This window comes from Enhydra lutris, unplaced genomic scaffold (genome assembly GCF_002288905.1).
Source record: "Enhydra lutris kenyoni isolate GAN:26980312 unplaced genomic scaffold, ASM228890v2 scaffoldscaffold60, whole genome shotgun sequence".
In the NCBI taxonomy this organism is placed as follows: domain Eukaryota; kingdom Metazoa; phylum Chordata; class Mammalia; order Carnivora; family Mustelidae; genus Enhydra; species Enhydra lutris.
In genome coordinates, this window is record NW_019154144.1 from 3,433,713 (window position 1) to 3,456,911 (window position 23,199).

Consider the following 23,199-nt stretch of genomic DNA (forward strand, 5'->3'; position numbering starts at 1 on the left):
CAGGGGTTCTGGTGTGGTCTAGCTGATTCAGTGGTTAATAGAACATGGCTATGACTCTGGAAAACAATATGGAGTTTCCTCAAAAAAGTTGAAAACAGAGCTACCCTACGACCCAGCAATCACACTACTGGGTATTTACCCTAAAGATACAAATGTAGTGATCCGAAGGGGCACATGCACCCGAATGTTTATAGCAGCAATGTCCACAATAGCCAAACTATGGACAGAGCCCAGCTGTCCATCAACAGATGAATGGATAAAGAAGATGTGTCCATCAACAAATGAATGAATAAAGAAGATATATGCAATGGAATACTGTGTAGCCATCAAAAAATACTATGCAGCCATCAAAAAATGGCAAAAGAAATCTTGCCATTTGCAACAACATTGGTGGAACTAGACGATATCATGCTAAGTGAAATAAGTCAATCAGAGAAAGACAGTTATCATATGATCTCACTGATATGAGGAATTTGAGAAAAAGACAGAGGATCATAGGGGAAGGGAGGGAAAAAAAGAAACAAGATGAAACCAGAGAGGGAGACAAACCGTAAGAGACTCTTAATCTTGGGAAACAAACTGAGGATTGCTGGAGAGGAGGAGGGGTGGGAGGAATGGGGTGGCTGGGTGATGGATGTTGGGGAGAATATGTGCTATGGTGAAATAATAATAAAAAAATAGAACATGGCTATGGACGTGGCTCTTTCATAGAGATACCCAAGCCTGGATAGGCGTACTGATCTTTGTTGAGCAGTGACGTGCCTCTACCTGAGGTCATTAGCATCAGGAGATGCGGGTGCAGGTAGGCCTTCGAGAAGACACTAAAGGGAAGGCCAAGGAGTATTGATCTCTTCTTTAAAAAAAAGAAAAAAAAAAAAGCTCAAGCTATGTGCAGCCTTATGGTAATGCATTTAGTTTTTAGTGGGTGAGGTACTGGGGCTAGTCAAGGATCAGGGCATGGTATCTGTTGAGTAAGAACTTCCTACCTTTGAAAGGGTCCTGTTATTTGAATATGTGTTTGTATATTTTATTATAGCTACATAGGTGTTAATATACTTTTAACACAAAAGTGACTTCTTGTCAAGAAAACTATCTTCTTGTCTTCCTTGCCTGTTGGATTTCACTGTTGTTTCTGAGACAGACTGGCCCCTGAAGCCTGAAATGGCACTTGACCTCACCCAGCCAGCATTGCCTTTCATCACTCCAGGGGGTTGCTCATTCACTCCATGAGCCTAGTGGGTGTGGGCATGGCGGGGCAGTGGGGGGGATGCAAACAAAAGCCACAGTTCCTTCCTTATGGGAGCTCACAGGCTAGTGCCAGATTGGCAGAAGCATTGCATGAGTGTCACTGCTCCCATTCCCAGTCCCATGGTGGTCACTGTAAGCACTGAGATAGCACCTTTAACCTCTTATGTGTTCAGCTTCTACCTTGCTCCTGTGGACTTCCCACCACCTCCAGTTTTCCCATATTAATACTCCTTCCTGCCACCCTCCCTCATCTCCCCTTCCATTCATCTTCAGAATCCATGATTCATGATCTCTTCTTCCCCAGCCCCCACTTCCATCTGACCCCCATGCTTGGCCTTCAACCTAGACCACCTTGCTGAGGAGGTCTGTGGCTGTGTCTATATAGCCATGTCCAGTGGCTAATTCCAACCTTTCTCTTGTTTAACCTCTTGGTTCCTTTGACAAAGGTGACTACTTACTCCTTAAAGTGCTCCTTTCTCTTGCTTTCCAGAACAGTGTCCTATCCTTGTGTGTTCTTGCCTTTCTGATCATTCCTTCTTGGGTCCTTTTTCCTCTCCTTTAAATGGCTATGTTTTCCAGGCATCTTTTCTGGTATTCCTTCTGTTCTCACTCTGTATTCTCCTTGGTGATCTTATCCACCCCTATGACTGTGCTGAAGGCACCCAAACCTCTATCCCCTGCTACACCTCCCTTCTGACCTTCGGATTCCTACCTCTACCTGCCAGAGGCCATGTCCACTGGGGTGATTCACAGGACCTGAGACCCATCACTGACACCCTGACCTCATCCTCTGACTCTAGCCCCTGCTTTAGTGTTTTTCCAGTAGTCTTGCCTCAGGGAACACATGGAATCTCGAGTTCTACCCTAGAGACTTGTGAGTCTGTTTTATCCTTTCTCCCTCATTCCCCAGGACCTTTCAGTCAACCCAGTCAGTTTTGTCTCCTAAGTACCACTTATGTCTCCACCTCCCCAGGGCTAGTTGAGGTCACCCTACCTCTTACATGTGTGCTCCTGCCACAGCTCATCTTCTCTGCTCCTTGCTGTCGACCACACTGTAGCCAGAGAGGTCTTTCCACAATCACGTCTAATCCTGTGGCCCTCCTGCACAGAGACCTTCCCTCACTTCCATTGCTTTTGTTCTTCCCCAAGACTATGAACTCTTGCTTACTGTTGGCATCTAAGATAGACTTCTGGATTCCTATAGAAATCATGCTGGCCTGGGATTAGGCCTCATTTTAATCACTGCTGGTTTGCCGGGTCCACGGACTTGGGGCTAATGCCTCTAGCTGGTTGGTCTTTTCTCCTCCCTCCTGCCCTCTGACCCAGCTTGTCCCTGAAAGCTGCCGTAGCTTGCTACCCACCTGGGAAGGATTCCTCTCTCTAGAAATTAGTTCGTCTGGGTTTCATATCATTGATCTCTTCAACAATTCTGTTGGTTAATGTGACTTAAACTTTTTTTTTTTTTTTTTTTTTTTTTGCATTGCCATGGGAAGTAAAAATCTTTTGCATTCCTGTATAACCTCCTGTTACCTTTGGAATAAAGTCCAAATTCCTCATCAAGACTTACCGGGCCTTACACTGTTGGTGGGAATGCAAGCTGCTGCAGCCACTCTGGAAAACAGTATGGAGGTTCCTCAAAAAGTTGAAAATAGAGCTACCCTACAACCCAGCAATTGCACTACTGGGTATTTACCCCAAAGATACAAAAGTAGTGATCTAAAGGGGCATGTGTACCCAAACGTTTACAGCAGCAATGTTCACAATAGCCAAACTATGGAAAGAACCTAGATGTCCATCAACAGATGAATGGATAAAGAAGATGTGGTATATATATATATACAATGGAATACTATGCAGCCATCAAAAGAAAGGAAATCTTGCCATTTGCAACAACATGGATGGAACTAGAAGGTATCATCCTGAGCGAAATAAGTCAATCAGAGAAACACAATTATTGTATGATTTCTCTGACATGAGGAATTTGAGAGGCAGGTCAGAGGGTCATGGGGGAAGGGAGGGAAAAAATGAAACAAGATGGGACCAGGGAGGGAGACAAACTATAAGACAATCTTAATCTCAGGAAACAAACTGAGGGTTGCTGGGGAGTGGAGGGAGAGGGAAAAGGTGTCTGGGTTGTGGACATTGGGGAGGGTATGTGCTATGGTGAGTGCTGTGAATTGTGTAAGCCTGATGATTCACGGGGCTGGGGCAAATAATACATTATATGTTTAAAAAAAAAAAAAAAAAAAGACTTACCGGGCCTCTGATGACCTTGCCAGATGCTCTTTTACTTTTCTAGCGTCGTTCACCTGCACCCTCATCTTATTTTAGTTCCTCGGAGGCATTTCTTCTTTCCTCTTCCCCAAGATTGGCATCTGCCGGTATCTGTATAGCACTGTATCCCCTCCCCAATTTTCTTTGTCACCCAGTTCATCCTTCTCATTTTTTTGGACACAATAAAGCTATTATTTATTCCTGGAAGCTTTTGGCCTAGTCTGGCCTTTCAAATCTGGGTTTGATGCCTTTCAAATGTACTTTCATAGCATATTATGCAAACCATTATCATTTAATTGCCTATTTACCTTTCTGTTTTCTACCTAAATTATGAATTATTTGAAGGCAACACCTGTGTCTCATTTCTCATTATATCCTCACTTGCTAGCATAGGGACTCTTTTTTTTTTTTTTACCAGGTACAATGAGTAAATGAATAAACAAATGCATGAACACTGAGCATTGGTCTTTGTATAACTAATGACTGGTGTAATATTCTGTTTTTAATAGCACTTTTACAAAGATGCAGAAACATTTATCACAAGATTGTCTCCTATCAGCCTTTGAAGAAAGCTGCAGACATCATGTTAAATGATTTCTCAGTAGACTTTTCTGATGATCTAGCTTAAGAACCAGCATGAATTTTTTTGTAAACAGCAAGTCAGGATCAATCAATGGCTTATAAAACCAATGAATGGATCATGACCATCATTTAAAAATAATGAACTATAAAATGGAATAGAATAACATAGAAATATCATAGTGTATCACATGTAGTAGGGGTGTATGTTGTTTCATGAAATATTGTTTCAGTTTTATATACACACAACACATAAAAATGGTTGTAGTATGAAATGTGTTTCTTGTGTTCTCGCTGTGGTTTACAGTCAAGTTAAGTTTTTGTAAAGCCTTGCCTTCAACCATCTCCCTTCTGCCCCACGAAGCAGAGCTGAATCGGGAGTGTAGGCTCCACAGTGATTTATGTGTAGGTATTCCGTATTGTTTGGAAAATGAGACCTTTGCAGGATTTGAATGCAGGTGCCTGGCGTTCGTTTCATTGCTTACTCCTTGAATGTTCAGGTATTTGCAGGCAGTTTATTCAATAACTGCTTTCTTTTTGAAATACTTACCTATGTCTGAGTAGGAAGCTATGATCAGGATGTCCTCATATTCTTTGGCAGCCTCCTCGAAGGGGCTGAGGACAGTGTTACCCGGAGACAGTCCTGACCTCTTCCTCTGCTGGAAGACTGGGAGAGGCAGGCACGTTTCTGATGCCCTTCACCTTCTGTATGTGCTCTTCCTCTGCACGCACGGACTTGGGCAAGCCCCTGCTTCCCATTTCAGTTTTTCTTCTGCTTAAAATTAGAGTGTGTATATTAAAAGAAATCACATTATTGGTCTTATAGCCTCTCAACATCTTTTTAATATTTAAAAGTTGGGCAGAGCAGACATACTGTGATATGTCTGGTACTTTTCCATTTTGGGGGACAACTTCATTTTTAAATGACCCATCAGCATACTAATAAGCACGTCTTATTAAAGGCTCGTGTGTGCTTAGTTTGTGTGAATAATTAATGTACGACTGTTCTGTGTGAGTAGGGAAAAAATAGGAAAAAAATTACTAATAAAGATTTTATGCTTACCTTTTATCTTCCTGTAAAGTTAACTTTTCAGAGAGTGGGCCACGATAAAACAGTGGGCCTTCCTTTTCTTTCTTATTCTGTTAGATGCTGACGAAAGAAAAAAATAAAGTCTTTTATTTAAATCAGGCTTAAGATAAAGATGATGAGAGCTCTGATTGGAATACAAGTACAGTTGGCTCTTGAACAATATGGGTTTGAACTGGGCAGTTTCTCTTATATGCAGATTTTTTTTCATAAATACAGTATAGTACTGTAAATGTATTTGCTCTTCCTTATAATTTTCTTCATAACATTTTCTTTTCCATAGCTTACTTTATTGTAAGAATACAGTTTATAATATATATAACATACAATGTATTAATTGACTATTTATCTTACCTAAGTAAGGCCAATAGTAGACTATCAGTAGGTAACTTATAGGGGAGTCAAAAAAGTCGGATCAGATTTTAAACTGCACGTGGGGCTGGCCCCTCAACACAGCATTGTTCAAGGTCAACTGCATTATACTTACTTGGGAAATTCCCCTTAATGTGGCCTTGGATAGATGTTTAAGGGTCTGTCTCTGGCAGGTGCATATTCCCTTACGTAGGCTCTCTTCCTGGGATCAGGTAGATGAGTGGGGGTTTGACCCATACGAAGGTGCTATCCCAGTCCCTTATGGGCCCTAGACTCAGAGAGAAAGAGAATTTCTGGTGTGTTTTCAAACATGGAGTTTTCCTTTTCGTAGAGTTCACAAGAACTGTGTTTTTTCCTCAGGTACGGTCCTATTTTCTTGTATCAACTTAAACAGCTGCTTTTCCCTCTTGTCTGGTCTTGTTTCACCGTGTCCTCTGACATGTTGGCCAGGGCAGGGAGAGGCCCTCCTTGTGTGCGTTGCATCACCAGCGCGTGGTCACTGAACCGAGTTAAAGCGAGTTAAACCCCCAGCTGAGTATGCAATCAACATTTCGCATGAGGGATTGTCTTCAAGGTCTTTGTCCTTTTTTCCTTCCCACTAGACTGATTCATAGAACTACTTCCCCTCCCCCTGGAAGAACATCTTGGTAAAGGCAGCTTTATTCTTACTTCTTTGATGCATCAAATTCTGCTGAGTACTTATTGTGCGCAATTCCCTGCATTTGGCTCTGGAAATACGTGGATAAATTATAGACAGTTTTGCCTTAAAGGAAATTGTCGCTTACTGGGAATGAATTTGTGAACCATATTAGTCCCTTCAGCCCTGTCAGCTATTGGATTATTCATACTATGAGAAAAGCCATTACTACCATAGGGCCGGAATAGTCCTGTATTTTAGGACCAATCTGTATTTCAAAAAGAACTTGGTGCCGAAGTGTTGGGAAGGGCCAGAGGAATAAAACGGTGCCAGGGGTTCTACTGAGAACTCAGTAACTATAGAAAGCTGCTACAGCCCTGTAGGCTGGAAGAGCAGAGCAAAGGCTGTGTTCTGGAGCCTGTTCGTGTGGATTGCTCTAGCCGCTTCTGCTTTTGGGTCTCAACACTGTGTCTGAGCCAGTCCTCGCACTGGCTCCCCACGGCCGCTGTGGTTCTGTTACCAACATTCTGTTGCCCCAGAGTTGTCCCCCATCGCCTGCCTCACCACGGAGACTGCCGGAGCCAGAAGTGGACGGCCTCCCCCAGTATTATGCCCCTCATTGTCAGAATGAAGCTGGGTCTTAGCTGGCAAGGGAGTCTGGAAAATATTATTTTACAGTTTCCAGCCTCCTGAAGATCCAAGGAGGGCACAGAATGGCAGGATTGGGCATTAGTCCCACCAGAAAGTACCCAGCATACCAGGTCAAGTAGCATCATAGCTCTATTTGAGGCAACTCAGTCTCCCTCTCTCACTGTCTCTCTCTTGTTTCTCTTTCTCAAAGTCACCTTAAGGGAACTTTCATAGCCTGGAGTCACTTGGACAATGCCTGGTTGTTTCAGTTAGATTTGATCTCACTGTCAGTCATCACCTGTATTAATGGGCCCATCTACTTGCTGGGAATGTTGGTGGATTTTGCTATTGACCTCATTAAGAGTGCTAAAACTGAAGAACTATTCTAATTTTCCATTGACAGATTAGGAAAAGAACATTGTAGAATATTCATTTGTGAAAACTATATAAGGAAATAAAATTGCCTGTTAGATATGTATAGGCGTCTTCAAAGCAAATTTTCCTTTCATCAAAAGCACAAAACATCTTCCCCAGAATAACTATTAAACATAAAACACTGCTGATGTCAACATCTTTATCAAGAATGTGGCCTCTGAACTCTATTTCTTTATTGAGATTAAAGGTCTGGAGGACCTGCTGCTCTAACCCTTTTCTCTGTCTGCTCTGGCTTCCCACTAGAATGGTCTTCAGCAGAGAAGCAATCAGGAGACTTCTCGCCAGTAAATGTCGCTGCTACAGCCATGATGCCCCCGACGATATGGTCCTAGGGATGTGCTTTAGTGGGTTGGGAATCCCTGTGACACACAGCCCTCTCTTCCATCAGGTGAGAACAATGTTTCTATACTTACCTCAGAGGGAGAGAGGGGGATTTTCTTCTCACTTAAAGATCCTACTTCATTCCCTTCACATATTCTTCTGGAAACCACATTAAGAACTATGTGGACAGGCCCCAGAGGGGCATCCTTAATAGACCTCTTTGTCCAGAGGGTTGATCTGTACCATACCCAGCAGGAAGACAGAAGGCAGAAACCTCTGGAAAACAAAATGGTGTTTGATCATTGTCCTTGAATATAGGACCAGGGAAAATCTGCTCTCCGTCCCCCCTCCCTATTTTTGAGTTAAAAGATAGATGGCATTTTAAAATTATTAAATGCTATCTAGAAGTTATAGGAATGACCTAATATTTCCTGCTGTATATATGCTAAGTGTATGTAATTCTGTACTGTCCTAGGTTTTTTACACTGTCCACTGGTTACCTTTTTATTGGGCTTACTCCTCTTTGGTTGCTATTAAACTTAGGTGGCTAAACACTATTAAGCTTCAGTTTAGTATCTCAATAAGCATATAATCTGGGGGTTGTTGTCTCAGATGATGTTTGCCAGGGATGGTTGGTGCTCCAAACCATCATACTGTGGTTTGGAGAAGGGAATCCTCCGCACTCTTTTTGGTAGTTTTTAAGAATTAGGTCAGTTAATGTTCTGATGTTGTAAGAATAAATATGTTGTCAAATTTAGTAACCAGTAGCAAATGCTATCATAGCAATATAGAAAATTGAACATGACAGAAATAGCACTGTAGGAAATAACTTGAACAAGGCAAAGAAAGTGTTTGCATTATCAAGAAAGGCAGAATCCATTTCTGCATCTTGAGGACCATAAGGGAGAATAAAAACAGATTTTCATAATAAGAAATGTATGAGAAACCTCTTTCTTGGTACCAGTCATGAGTACTTAACCATCTTTTAAAACCTTGGGAGGTCTCATTCATCTTAAGCCTATGTGTTGTGTTACAGGATGACTTAGAGAAGCAAGTTATTTTCTCTTGCTCTTTCTTGCTCTATCTCATAGAGTTTCGCTTCTAGGAAAGGAGGGGTAATTAAAACTGTTGGTGTATAAGAGGAATGATTTATTATTGTTAATAAAGCAGCATTAGATTTTTATAGCAGCCTTTTTCACTAAGGCAAGAATATGCTAGTAAAGAAAATGATAAAAAAAGAAAGAGGGAAAATATACTTTAAGCAAAAATCCTTTGAAGAGAATTTAAAAATGAAAAAAATTACCGTAATTTCACAGACTTTAAAGCTCTTGATTTCCCTAATTCACATAATAAATTTTAAATCTTTCCAAAATTGTAAAATATGCTTAAAGCATATCCTCCCTTATAGATATCACTATATATCTTCTAATTCTTAAGCCTCTTTTAGAGAGTTTATGATGATTTACAAATTATTTCCCATTTATCATGCTTGAACAGTGCTCCAAACAGTGTATTTGTTCATACTGAGAAACACATATAAGGCAAAGATACAAATCCAAGATCCCTGAAGAGTTAGAGAAAGAGTAGGCTTTTGGAAACGGTCTCAGATACAAAATTGCCTGGGCCATTTTTCTTCTTTTTAGTCAGGGGAGGTAATTGTGAAATCATAGGCTTAGAAGGGGGCTTCAAGGAATGTCTAGTATATATTTTTATTAAAAACAAAGGATCTGGAGCATATGGTTTCCTGTTCTTTCAAAATTATATGCTACCAGTGGGTATGGCAGCATGCAATGGCTAATGAATCCTCTGCATAAAATTGTTAAAATACTCATTTCAGGACTCTGGAAATAAACCAAAAGCACTGAGAAGCATTTATTCCTGAAAAACTGCTAATTGAGAAGAGTATGAGGTCTTCTGAGGCCTTTCTGCCTGAAGTCTCCCCCCACCCACCCCACCCAAGCTCCACCTCTCCAACCACCCCAGCTTGGTTGGAAAGAGCAACAACAGTTTAATCTGTATGGGCCTGCCTGGGGAAAATGGCAGCTTTGCTGTCAGAGGGGGGGCACTTGTTTTGAGTATGGAGAGATAAAAATCCTAAAATAGTCAAACTTGGTAAGAAACAAGAAAAACCTGCACATTTTTGGGCCAGAGGTGGCAGTCTCAGATATGGTAAAGGGTATCTTAGCCAGAAATTTAATACTTTGTACCCTGGAAATAAGAGAGAAATAACAGGGCTAGAAAAGCTCTCCACAATTCTCTGGCCTACTGGGAAACCATGCACATGGGACACTGGATGAGCCTAGAAGAAAGTAAAATCCAAGGCATATTTGAGAACCTACTGAGTCTTTGAATGTGCTTTCCAGCCTATACATAGATAGAAGCCTTAGGGGCTTAAGGTTTGAGCATAACCTCTGCCCATATGATAAATTAACCACTAAGCTATTCAAGCACAGGGATGACCCCTAGCAATCCAAGCTATAAGATAAAAGTTAGAACTAAAAATTAAGTGGAGATACCAATAGCCATACACTGCAGTGAGAAAGATTCCACAATGTAAATCCAGGCAAATTACTTCTTAAAAAAGTAGTAAAATTGGGGCGCCTGGGTGGCTCAGTCATTAGGCCTCTGCCTTTGGCTTGGGTTGTGATTCCAGGGTCCTGGGATCGAGCCCCACATCGGGCTCCCTGCTCAGTAGAGAGCCTGCTTCCCTCTCTCCGCCTCTCCCTGCCACTCTGCTTACTTGTGCTCTGTCTCTAGCTCTCTGTCAAATAAATAAATAAAATATTTTAAAAAGTAGTAAAATTAAACAGATTTGTTGTTACAATACATCTTCAAAATAATCAACTTTCAACAAATTATCATGACACAAGGCAAAGAGATGTACTGAGGGAAAAATGTAGGAACAGAAACCAACTCTGAGTGGGACCACATATTGGAGTTGATAGACAAAGACTTCAAGAAGCTAATAAAATCATAGCCACAGAATTAAAGGCTACCATGTTCATAGAACCAGAAGAAAATATGATTACAATGATTCAACAAATAGCAAATCTTAATAAAAAATAGAAACTACCATAAAAAAACAAATGAAAATTCTATAGTTGTAAAACCAAATAATTCAAATGAGCAATTATCTGGGTGGGCTTAATAGTAGATTTGAAATGGCAGAAGAAACAGTGAATTTGAAGGCAGATCAATAGAAATTACCCAGTCCAAAGAAGAGAGAGAAAAATGACTAAAGAATAATGAACAGAACTTTAAAATACTTTAAGCCATAAAGTATACCAATATACATTTAATGGGAGTCCTAAAAAGTGAGTGGAGAGAGAACTGGATAGAAAATTTTTTTCAAAGAAATAGGGTTGAAACCTCCCAAATGTGATGAAAAACATTAATGTATAGCTCTAAAAGGTTCGACAGCTCAAGTAGGGTAATCATGAAAAGAATCACACAGAGACATGTTATAGTCAAACTGCTGAAAGACAATGAAAAAGTGAAAGTCTTAAAAGCAACCTAATGAAAAGAGAAACAAAAAATATAGTTACTAGCTGATTTCTCATTAAAAATAATAGAAGCCTGAAGGCAGAAGCAAAAAGCAAAACAAAACAACAAAAAAAACCAATCAACTAATGATTCTATATCTAATAAAGCTATCCTTCCAAAACAAAAGTGGAATAAAGATATCCATAGGTAAACAAAAAGTGAGAGAGATCTTTGCTAGTAGACCTCCCCTACAGGAAAACTAAAGGAAATCCTTTGGGATGAGTGAAAATGGCATATGGTAATTAGAAAATATAGGAAGGAATGGAAGAATACTGGATAGGGTTAATATGGAGGAAAATATAAAAGACTGTGTATGTGTTTGTGTATACATATATGTATATGCATATATATAATTAAAAGAAGAAAAGCATTTATATAAACATATTTTCTCTCAATTTCTTTAACAAATATAAGATTTTTTAAAAAGAGTTTTTAAATTTATTTGACAGAGTGAGACAGTGAGAGAGGGAACACAAGCAGGGGGAATGGGAGAAGGAGAAAAAGACTTCCCCCCAAGCAGGGAGCCTGATGCACGGCTTGATCCCAGGACCATGGGATCATGACATGAGCCAAAGGCTAACGCTTAATGACTGAGCCACCCAGGTGCCCCTAAATATAAGATTGTTTAAAGCAATATTTATAATCCTATTATTGGATTTATAACATAGGTAAATGCAATATATATGATGATAATAGTGCAAAGACAAGGAGAAGGAAATGAAGCTATATTGTAGCAATTGATTTTATTGGAATTAAGTCAGTATTAACCTAAGTTAAAGATTCATACTGCGATCCTTGGAAAAATCTCTGAGAAAATGATTTAAAATATATAGTTTAAAATATCAATAGAGGGATTAAATATACACAAAAAGATTGTTTAACCAAAGAAGTCAATAAAGGAGAAACAGAGGGACAAAAACCATACATGCAGAAAATAAATGGCAAAATGATAAAAATACAGGTATATCAATTATTACATTAAATATGAATAGACTAAACTCCTGAGTCAAAAGACAGATATTACGGGCACCAGGGTGGCTCAGTTGGTTAAGCAACTGCCTTCGGCTCAGGTCATGATCCCAGAGTACCAGGATTGAGTCCTGCGTCAGGCTCTCAGCTCCATGGGGAGTCTGCTTCTCCCTCTGACCTTCTCCTCTCTCATGCTCTCTTTCACTCTCTCTCTCTCAAATAAATAAATAAAATCTTTAAAAAAAGGCAGATATTGTCAGATTGCATAAAAATCAAGATTTGACTACGTTGTCTGTAAGAGTCAAGTACACTTTAGATTCATAGACACAAATAGGTTGAATGTAGAAGGATAGGAAAAGATGTACCCTGCAAACAGTTAATCATAGAGAGTTTGAGTGGCTATGTTAAACGCAATACACTTTAAGGAGAGGAATATTACTGGAGAGAAAGAGGAACATTTCATAACCAAAAGTCAATATATTAAGAAGATACAATAATTATAAATGTATATGTACACCTAACAGATTGTCAAAATACATGAAACATAAATGGACAGAATTGGAATGAGAAATGGACGAATACTAACTACTTAACTGACATGGAATGTTTCATCTGACCACAGCAAAATGCACATTCTTTTCAAGTGTGCATGCAGTGTTCTAAAGGATAGATCACATGCTGGGTCAGAAAAACAAGTCTAAATAAATTTTAAAGGTTTGAAAACATACAAAATATGTCCTCCCAGCAATGGAATGAAATTAGATATCAATGGAAGAAAAATGAGAGAATTTCCAAATATTTGGAAATTATACAACACATTTTAAAATATCCCTGGGTCAAAGAGGAAAACATAAGGAAGATTAGAATATATCTTGAATAAAAATGAAAACAAAATATAACAAAATTTTTAGCATAGATATGTAGGGATTGGAGGGAAATGTATAGTTTTAAACATACTAGAAATGGATAAGGATATTAAATCTCTAAACATCTGCATTGAAAGCAAAATAATATTCAAATCTGAACCTTTAAGTGGAATAAAAGAAATATTAAAGTTTAGAGCACAAGTCAATATAGAAAATAGAAAAACAGCATAGAAAATCAAGTTAAGCCAAAAATGATTTATTTTGGAAAGAGCAGCTAATTTGGTAAATTTGGCTAGACTGCCCAAGAGAAAAAGAAGAAAGACACAGATTACCAAAGTTAGGAATGAAAGAGGGGACATCATTGCAAATCCTACCAAAGTTGTGCTAACCAGTTAGACAATTTTAAAGAAATGGGAGAAATTTCTTAAATCACACTCATTAGCAAAACTGTCTTAAAAAGAAATAGAGGGGCACCTGGGTGGCTCAGTGGGTTAAAGCCTTTGCCTTCAGCTCAGGTCATGATCTCAGGGTCCTGGGATCGAGCCCCGCATTGGGCTCTCTGCTCAGCGGCGAGCCTGCTTCCTCCTCTCTCCCTTTCTGTCTGTCTTTCTGCCTACTTATGATCTCTATCAAATAAATAAATAAAATCTTAAAAAAAAAAAGAAATAGAAAAAGTATTTGAACCTACATACACTGATGGAATGGAATTAAAGGAGTGAGACTACTTCCCAATTCATTTTATGAGGCCAATATTAGCTTAATATGCCAAAGATGCATATTGTTGAGGTGTCTGGGTAGTGCAGTCAGTTAAGCATCTGACTCTTAGTTTAGGCTCAGGTCATGATCTCAGACTCCTAAGATGGAGCCCCACATCAGGTTCCACACTCAGCAGGGTGTCTGCTTGGATTCTCTCTATCTCCCCTTGCTCCTCCCACACCTCCTCCGACATGCTCTCTCTCTCGAATAAATAAATAAAGATTTAAAAGGTGCATATTGTTATCCCTAGAACAAGAATTTAGAAAATCACTCCAAAAATATTGCTAAAAAAGTAACAGGAATTAAAATTGTATATGACAAAAGTAAACTACAAGCCAGTATTACTCTTGAACACAGATGGAAAAATCCTTACCTTAACAAAATACTAGCAAACTGAATTCAGTGATATATAAAAGCGGTTATATGCCATGACAAGCTGGCATTTATCACAGGAATGCAAACTTGGTTTAATATCCAAAATCAATTATTGTTATATACCATATGAGTAGAATAATGAATAAAAGCCACATGAGTCTCTCAATAGACACAGAAAAAAATGTTTGACAAAGTCTAACATCACTTCATGATTTAAAAAAAAAGAAAAAAAAGAAGAAATACCTCTCAACAAAATAGTTCCTCAATCTGATGAAATGAATATACAAAATAACAAAATTGGGAACAAGGTAGAGATGTCTGTCTTACCACTTTTATTCACTGGTTCTAACCAGTGCAATAAGATGAAAAAATATATATATTTACACACACACACACACACACACACACACACACACACATATACACATACATATATGTATACATATATATATAGTAAGGATACAAGTTGGAAGAGAGGAAGTAAAACTGTCTTTATCCACAGACCACATTATCTTGTATGTAGAAAATCCTACGGATCTACCAAAGGAGCAAAACAAAAAACAAAAAACAAAAAAAACCTACCAGAACTGGGGCGCCTGGGTGGCTCAGTGGGTTAAGTCGCTGACTTCAGCTCAGGTCATGATCTCAGGGTCCTGGGATCAAGTCCCGCATCGGGCTCTCTGCTCAGCAGGGAGCCTGCTTCCCTCTCTCTCTCTCTCTCTCTGCGTGCCTTTCCATCTACTTGTGATCTCTCTCTGTCAAATAAATAAATAAAATCTTAAAAAAAAAAAAAAAACTACCAGAACTAATAGATGAGTTTAACAAGGTTATAGGCTACAAGATCAATACACAAAAGCAATTGTGTTGTTTTGACAAAAAAATAAAAAAACAAAAACTGAAGATGAAGAAAACAGTGTCATTCAAAATAGCAGGCAAATGAATAAAATACATCAGGAATAAATTAAAATGGAGTTACACTGTATACTGTATAATAAAATTCTGCTGAGAGAAATTAAGATCTAATTAAATGAAGAGATCTGTACCATATTTATGGATTGGAAGACTCACTATTGCTATTGCAATTTTCTCCATTGATTTTGTAATACCATTTAAAATACTGGGATGCCTGGGTGCACGCAGTTGGTTAAGCTTCTGCTTTCAGCTCAAGTCATGATCTCAGGTCCTGGGATAGAGTCCCATACTGGGCTCCCTGCTTGGCAGAAGCCTGCTTCTCCCTCTGCCCGCTGCTCCCACTGCTTGTGCTCTCTTTCTCTCTCACTCAAATAAATAAATAAAATCTTTTTTAAAACAAGAATTTTATTATTTCATCTTATTCACTTAAAATTAACTTATTCTGAATTCCTAAAGGAAGTGTTCTGGATCAGAGATAGATTTTTACATTAAGTACCTCACAATAAATAATAAGCAAATCTTGCCCCCACTCCCACTCCCACTGCCCCTTTGACCTAGTTTTTACCTCCAGGGCAGTAGGATGAGGGCCAATTCAACTGGCTTGCGAGTGGTGTGATACCCCATCAGCAAGGGACAAAGAAAAACTGTTTCCTCTGTTTCTAAAGGGAAATGCTTTCTTACTTCAGCATTTTGGTATGCAAATACACCCCTTATTCTTCCTTGAAATGTAAATGTATCCCAGGGTGGAAAGTGTTCAGGTTTTTCTGGCACCTTGGGGCTTACCCTCTGGACCTAGTTCAGGGATATAACCCTTGGCCTCTCCAAGAGATAAGGGAAGTTTTACTCTCCTTTGGGATCTGAGCAGTTAACTAGACAAATGGAATGTGAAGTGTTTCTTGTGGGCTATAGGGCTTTTTTACAGGAAATTATATTTCCCCACATTCCCCAAATTTATCAGTAGATGAATTCATTAATAGATTCAGTGCAATCCATATCCAAAGTCATAGCAGGCTTCTCTGTCAAAATCAACAAGCTGACTCTAAAATTTATATGGAAATACACAGTAATTCTTAAAAAGGAGGTTGAAATTGGAGGATTTACAGTTCTATGATTTCAAAACTTACTCTAAAGCTATGATAATCAAGACGATGCAAGTAGTAGAAGGATAAACACACACACATCCACACACACACACATCAATGTAAATGCAACAGGATAGAGAGTCTAGAAATAAACCCTGTCATAAACTCTTTTTTGTCAAAGATGCCAAAGCAATCCAGGGGAGAAGTGGCCCAGGTCAGCTGGTGCTAGAGCAATTATGTATTTCCACATACAAAAAGTGAACTTGGAACTTAACCTCACATCACACACAAATATTAATTCAAAATGAATCATCGTACAAAACATAGGAGATAAAATTATAAACCGCCAAAAAAAACCACATAGGGATAGTTCTTTTTGACCTTAGTGAAGGCAAAGTTTTATGGCATCAAAAGCAAGATCCATAGAAGGAAAAATTTATAAATTGAAATCATGAAACTTAAGACTTTGCTCTTCAAAAGATATCCTTAAGAGAATGAAAAAAAAAAAAACCCATAAATTGGGAGAAGTATCTGTAAATCATGTCTGTGGTAAAGGACTTGAATTCAGGATATATAACAATCTTTTACAACTCAGTAAGAAAATCAGCTGCTGAGTTTAAGCTGGGTAAAAGACTGAACAGACATTTCTCTAAAGAAGATGCATAAACAGCTACTAAGCACATGGAAAGATGCTCAACATGATTAGTCATTAGGGAGAGGCAAGCTAAATTCACATGTATAGAATGCCTATAAGCAAACAGACCTGGGCCTCTAGTGGGAATATAAAATATAGTTACTTTGGAAACGTTTTGGCAGTTTTAAAAAAAATTAAACATCTATGTGGCAGGCAATTTATGACATAGATCTCATTGGTCCCCTCCTGTTGATAATTCATACCCTGCGTTTTCCCCTCTTTGGAGTATGAGCCAAAAGCATATGGCAAAGGTGATGGGATGTCTCTTCTGTCATTATGCTGCAAGGGATTGTGACTTCCATCTTCCTTGTAGACGCTCCTACTTCCTTCCGGGCTTGCAGGTTTTGCTGAAGCAAGCTGCAAGGGGACAGGGTATGAAAGTGAAGCCCCTCAGCTCAGTAGCCCGCAAGGAACTGAGTGTTACCAGTACCTACTGACTGGGCTTGGAAGTGCATCTTTTCCTACTTGAGCCTTCAGATGAGATTATAGAGCCTGGGCTGACGTCCTGATTACGATCTGGTGAGAGACCATGAAGCAGAGGTCCCAGCTATGTGTTGCCAAATCTCCTGGCCCATGGAAGCTGTGTGATGATAACTGTGTGTTGTTTGTATGGTGTTTCCACTTAGTGTGATATATTGCTCAGCAATAAAAGTAATGAGCTACTGGTACATGCAGCAATGCTAAGTGAAGGAAGCCAGGCTCAAAACATTCATAATGTATGATTCCACTGATAAGAAATTTCTAGAAAAGGCAACACTATAGAGAAAAAGCAAATCAGTGGTCTCCGGGGGCTGCCACTGGGGTAGGGATTGGCTGAAAATGCATGGCAGGGAGTTCTGGGGGAATGACCGTAGGTAGTCTTCTAAAACTGGATCGATATGGAAATCTAAAAGTTTTCAAACTACCATGCCTGTATGTGAATTGTATGTAAATTATGTCAATACAGCTATAAAAGTTGTATTTGTCTAAGCAAATACAAATTTAATCTGTTTTTTGCACTGTTCAGTGTGTGTAATATTTACAGATTAAGTTTTGATTTCATCCAATGTACGTCCTTCCATGCATCTTATGCCGTCTCTCTCCTGCGTACAGCTTCCCATCATGCTTCATGTCTGTTCCTAAGGCCTTCCCCCTCCACCCAACCCTGCCTGTTCGCCACTTCCTTTTGGCATTTTGGGCACAGAAATGTGATTATCAGAGTCCGTCTAGACTTCCTGGTGTTACAGATGCCTCTGTGGACACATTCCACTTCGCTAGGCTCATCTTGTTCTTTTCCAAAACCGCATTTGCCAGAAGTGATTAGCACATTCTAATACTTTGTAAACCAGCTCTTCACTCCTGTGCTAACGTGCAACCGCAGTCCCTTCTGGAATCCGCATTAATAGAGGGAAAGATAGCATGGATTTCTTTTTTTCCTGTGAGATGCATTTGTGTCTCTGAGAGTTCATTTTTAAATGTGAAAAACGATTCAAGATTTGTTTCCACGATTTTTCTTTCTTTCTTCTGGGAGCCTTGTGGAATTGTCTGAGAACAAAATTGAGCGTTTGTTTTCCCTGGGGTTTCTTCCAGGCCAGTAAACTCCCAGAGGGCCTTGCAAGCAGGATATCACATTTGAATCTCCTTAGCTGACACTCAGAAGTTGCTCAAGTCTGTTAGACATTATTCTAGCGTGTATTGTTGGTCTTTGGTTCACTTTCTCCCTTTAAAATTGCCTTCTTAGATTTTTAACTCCACGAGCACTTAGAATCTTTAAAGGACAATGCATGGTTAGTATGGAAGTTCTCCACCCAACCCACGCCGTCATTTTGAACTTCCATGCAGAGGTATTAACACTCATTGGAGCAGGATATTTGTGCCATCTCAGGATAAAGTCCCCCAAGGAGGTCAGGGCAGCTGAGGCACCATTGGTGGACCAGGCTTGTGGCCACGGAATGAGGACCAGTTGCAGGCATCCTGCTTGAACTAGGAGCTGGGCTGGTCACCTGCTCTTGTCCCCAGTGCAATAGGTGTTAGACCTGTTGCCCTAAGAAACTTATAAATTCTGTGAGCTCCAGTTTCCTCATCTATAAACTGAAGATCAATCAGGATACTCTGATCACCTTGCAAGGTTGTTTCAAGGGCTGAATGAGATAAAATTTAATGAAGGTATTTTATAAACCACTTAAGAGGATTTACATAAGTATTCACTGCAAGCATTTAAGTAGAATATAATAAAATACTAGCCTAGAGAAGACTTGTTTTCAAAATGTTTCCTATCTAGATTTAATAAAGCCAAGACTGTTTTAGTATTGATAAGTCAGTGAGTTACTAGAGAACACAGATGGGCTATATAAATCTATAAACAAGATAAGCATTGAGAGAAAGGTGGATGCTTTGTTTAGAGAAAAAAAAATAGTGTCTAGTTTCTCTTTCCTTCTATACTCTGAAGGTTACTTCAATCTCAGCCATCCTAGGCTAGGTCTAATTCTGCTTAAACTTCATTTTGTAAGTTCTAGAGAATCCTGAAGTGATGAGGATGCAAAAACTTTTTAGGCCCTCTTGCAAACTGCATCTGGTTACTCAATGTTTCCCTTGCCATTTCTGGAATCAGACTAGGTATCTGGGTGGGAAGTGAGTGCTGAGTTACTTCATGCTTCTCCTGGATTCCTGATGAGCTCTGCATTTTCCTGCTCTGAGAGATACACCTAATTACATGTCAGGGCAGTGGACAGGCAAGGGGGAGCCCCTGGGAACTCTTCACCCCCGCCCCCCCTCCCAGACACACACACACACACACACACACACACACACACACACATTCCAGGTATGGCCACTTTCTTTAGAGAGGCCTGAGAAATAGCAATTTTTCTGCCTTTTGCAGAAGTTATAATAGTCCCTTGAATGACTGACCAAGGAAGGCTTTTTATATCTATTACCATGGTTAAGAACTCTCCCAGAGGCATGACTACGGAACACAGAAGCCAAAAGTGGTATATTTGGGATATTAAAGTAATCGGAGATACAAAAGCAAAGAGCCTTGCATCAGAGAGAGGGTAGTAGAAAAGATCTTCTTTTTTGCTTTTACATTCTCATAAGCAATATCAAATATTGGCGAAAAGCAGTCACTTCATAAATTCAGATAATGCTGTGCTGAAGCAAAATTGTTTTCAGCAAATAGAGGAACGTGATTCTCTTTTCTTCTTCCCGCAGGCTCGGCCCGTGGATTACCCCAGGGACTACCTTTCTCACCAAGTTCCCATATCCTTTCACAAACACTGGAACATTGATCCAGTAAAGGTGTATTTCACATGGTTGGCGCCCAGGGAGGAAGACAAAGCCAGGCAAGAGACACAGAAAGGCTTGAAGGAAGAGTTGTAAGACGAGCCGGCCTGGGAGCGCAGTTTGCGTCGGAGACAGACGTGGAGACAGGCGTCCTCCTGCTGAGCTGTGACCATGCTGCTTCCACGGGCCATGGGCACGGGAAGCCTTCTGACGTTAGGTGGAAATTACGTATACGGTATTTTTGAGGGGGGAGGAAGCAGAGTCATAGGGAAGACAGATTTTTTTTTTTTCTGGGAAAAAAATCATTTGCTTTTGCATTATACAGTTACTGTAATATACAATGATTACTGTGTATTTTCCAAGCTGTGATACAGCAGCTTTATTACTGTCACAGAAAAATAAATGGTACCAGAAGTCTCATTCCTGTTTTCTCTCTTCATTGTAAAGTGTCAGATGGGCTTGAGACTTGGAAGACATGACTGTGTTTATATGTATGCTCTAGACATATATATTCTCTGTGTACTATATACACACACACGTTTTATGTAGAAGAGGTAACATTGGTTGACATGGATATTACCATGGAGTGAACTTTTTAACCGTATTATTGATGATGCAAATTTTCTGGTTATTCAGCAGGAATAATGCTGTATTAAATATCATTCATAAAACATAAAAGTCGAGATATGAAGTCCCCCGCAATCTATCATCAGGGTTGTTATGTTTTATCTATTTTTCTGTTTGTGCCTCATAAAAAGAGAATAAGAAGTCTTCTGCTCGAGGTTTCTCTTTCTTTAGAGGTTCATCTGTGTTTCTATTTCTCCCTGAAGCCCTATCTTTATGACCTACTTGTAACACAAAAGTATACTGGATGCTGCCAGAAAACAGTGTTCTTGATATTTAAAAACAGTGTTGTCATGCTTTATTTAAGTCAGTGAGCTCTGTGTAAGTCTCAGGAGTGAATTAAATTAATTTGTACCTGATGTTTTACTTTTATTTTTCTTTGAATATTACTTAGTGACTCTCTCCTGGCTCATAATAGACCCTCCGGTGTACCATGAAACCCTACTGGAAGGACAGCGGGGTGGTTTGGCAACTTCCCTGGGTTCTTACAGAATGAGATTTGAACATAGTATTTTGAAACAGCTCTAACTTTGAAATCATATCTTTAATACACAGTAATTTAACACATTTGTTATTAATTTGTGGAAAGGAATGTTAATTATATAATTCAGTTTTTCTAAGGGTGTTTGCATAAGATTTGATTTTCATATGTCTTAAACTAATTTGGTCTAGTAAAATACTTTCCATTTTTTTTAAAATAAAAATTGCTGTTCACTAACTTTGCTTGTAAGGCTTTTATAGACAAGTGCTGGGTTTTAAAGCCATACCACCAAAAGTACCCATGTGTGTTTTTTAACAGTACATTTTCTTGTACCTTAGGTTGGACTTATTTCCAAAATGATGCAATCGTATTTTAACTGTGGTGCCAGATTAGCAAATACCAGGACTGGTGTGTTTTCAGTGGTCACTGAATGCTCTGGATTCATTTTTGTGAAAGTGGATTCTGTGACCTGTCCAAGGAATGGATCTGAGAAGATCAACTGGATGAGAAGCACCCTAAAGATTTCTAGATCCTGTCAAACTGTTGGTGATGACATCAGCATCATTGCCGTAGCTGGGATAGTTGTCATAGCTACCACTGCGGACACCTTCACATCATCAGGGAGAGCACCCCTGAAGGGCCTGGCTGCCTAACCCAGTGGAGAAGAGGCTTGGGCTCTTCCTACTCCTGCCTCCCAACTGTCACACTCAGAATACAGCACATTCATTCAACAGGAGTGAAACGGCATCTCTACGTGGTGACCCACATCAAGCTTTCTTAGGATCAGTGCCTTCTACTGAGACCGGAGCACTTTCTCTGGTACTTGTGGGTGTTTTGTTAATTACATTTACTTTTTGGAACTATGTGAGCCTAACCACCAATAAAAGGTCTTTGCCTAAGTTACTCATTTCTCCAATGTGTTCATTGAGTCCAACCTAGAGTGGGAAGGGCAAGGAGAAAAAGAATGAATAAAGTCAGGGGGGAAAGTTGGTGGCTCTGTGAACACAGTTTTCAGAGAGAAAAATTAGTAATATATCCTTTCGAGAGAAAACCATCAGACACTGAAGATATATTTATACAAAGTCTGTGAAACCATTATCTAATTATATAACAAGTGGAGATGTTATTTTGGAATGGATTCCCATGCAGTTCCTATCTTAAGAAACACGTTTTGAATCTGAACTTCCCAGGACAGATAGTGTCCTATTCACATTTCTTTTGCCTTTTTAATAAGGAACTTACTTGTTTACTTATTTTTTTGTTTTATTTTTATCCTAGAGATGTCAACACCAAGGAATAACTGGAATGCTATTTTTGCTTTTAAGTCACTTCTGATATAACTGAAGCCAAGTTGTCTGACTGTGTAGGATTTTTACATCTTACAGCTAAATCAGAATTTCAGACACAAACACAGCCTTATGGAATGTTCGGGAACATAAAACAATAGCACAAAGTGATGATGAGCTCAAGTATGAAAGTGTCAGTGTTCTCTGAATTTCCAGATTATTGAATACCTTTAGTGCTTCCACATCCATATTCATTAAAAATTGTTTGTGTTTTTCTTCAAAAGTTGATAATAGAAGAATGCTAGAAGAATTTTAAGAATGTTTCTCTTGTTTTTCGTTCATAACCAGAGATGTAATTTCAGGGCGCCTGGGTCACTCAGTCAGTTAAACGTCTGCCTTCAGCTCAAATCATGATCCCAGGGTCTTGGGATCAAGCCCCAGGTCGGGCTCTCTGCTCAGTGGGGAGCCTGCTCCTCCCTCTGCCTTTCCCATTGCCCTTGCTCATGCTCTTTCTCTCTCTCAGAGAAATCTTTTAAAAAAATCAGAGATGTAATTTCTGTGAACTAAAATGAATCAACTAATAGATCATTCAGCAGCTGTTTATTAAACGACTACTATGTGCCAGACGTTCCAGGATGTCCCTTATCTGTCCTTGTCATCACTCTACCCCTGGCATTTTTGAATGCCCGGCACATAGTAGGTGCTACTGTTCTATGTTCCCAAGGATTCTATAAACATGTCCTGAAAATGGGTTTTCCTCCCATCTG

At 39.4% G+C, this 23,199-nt stretch overlaps 1 protein-coding gene across 1 annotated transcript in view; it reads left to right on the forward strand.

Moving 5' to 3' along the window:
* Positions 1-20,461, forward strand: part of LOC111158531 (beta 3-glucosyltransferase) — a 116,170-nt gene extending 95,709 nt beyond the window's left edge. Inside the window, exons 14-15 of the mRNA XM_022520626.1 lie at positions 7,506-7,650; positions 19,970-20,461. Coding sequence (XP_022376334.1) covers positions 7,506-7,650; positions 19,970-20,137 — 313 coding nt within the window. The 3' untranslated portion in view covers positions 20,138-20,461. The remainder of the gene's footprint in view (positions 1-7,505; positions 7,651-19,969) is intronic.
* Positions 20,462-23,199: the final 2,738 nt, after the last annotated feature.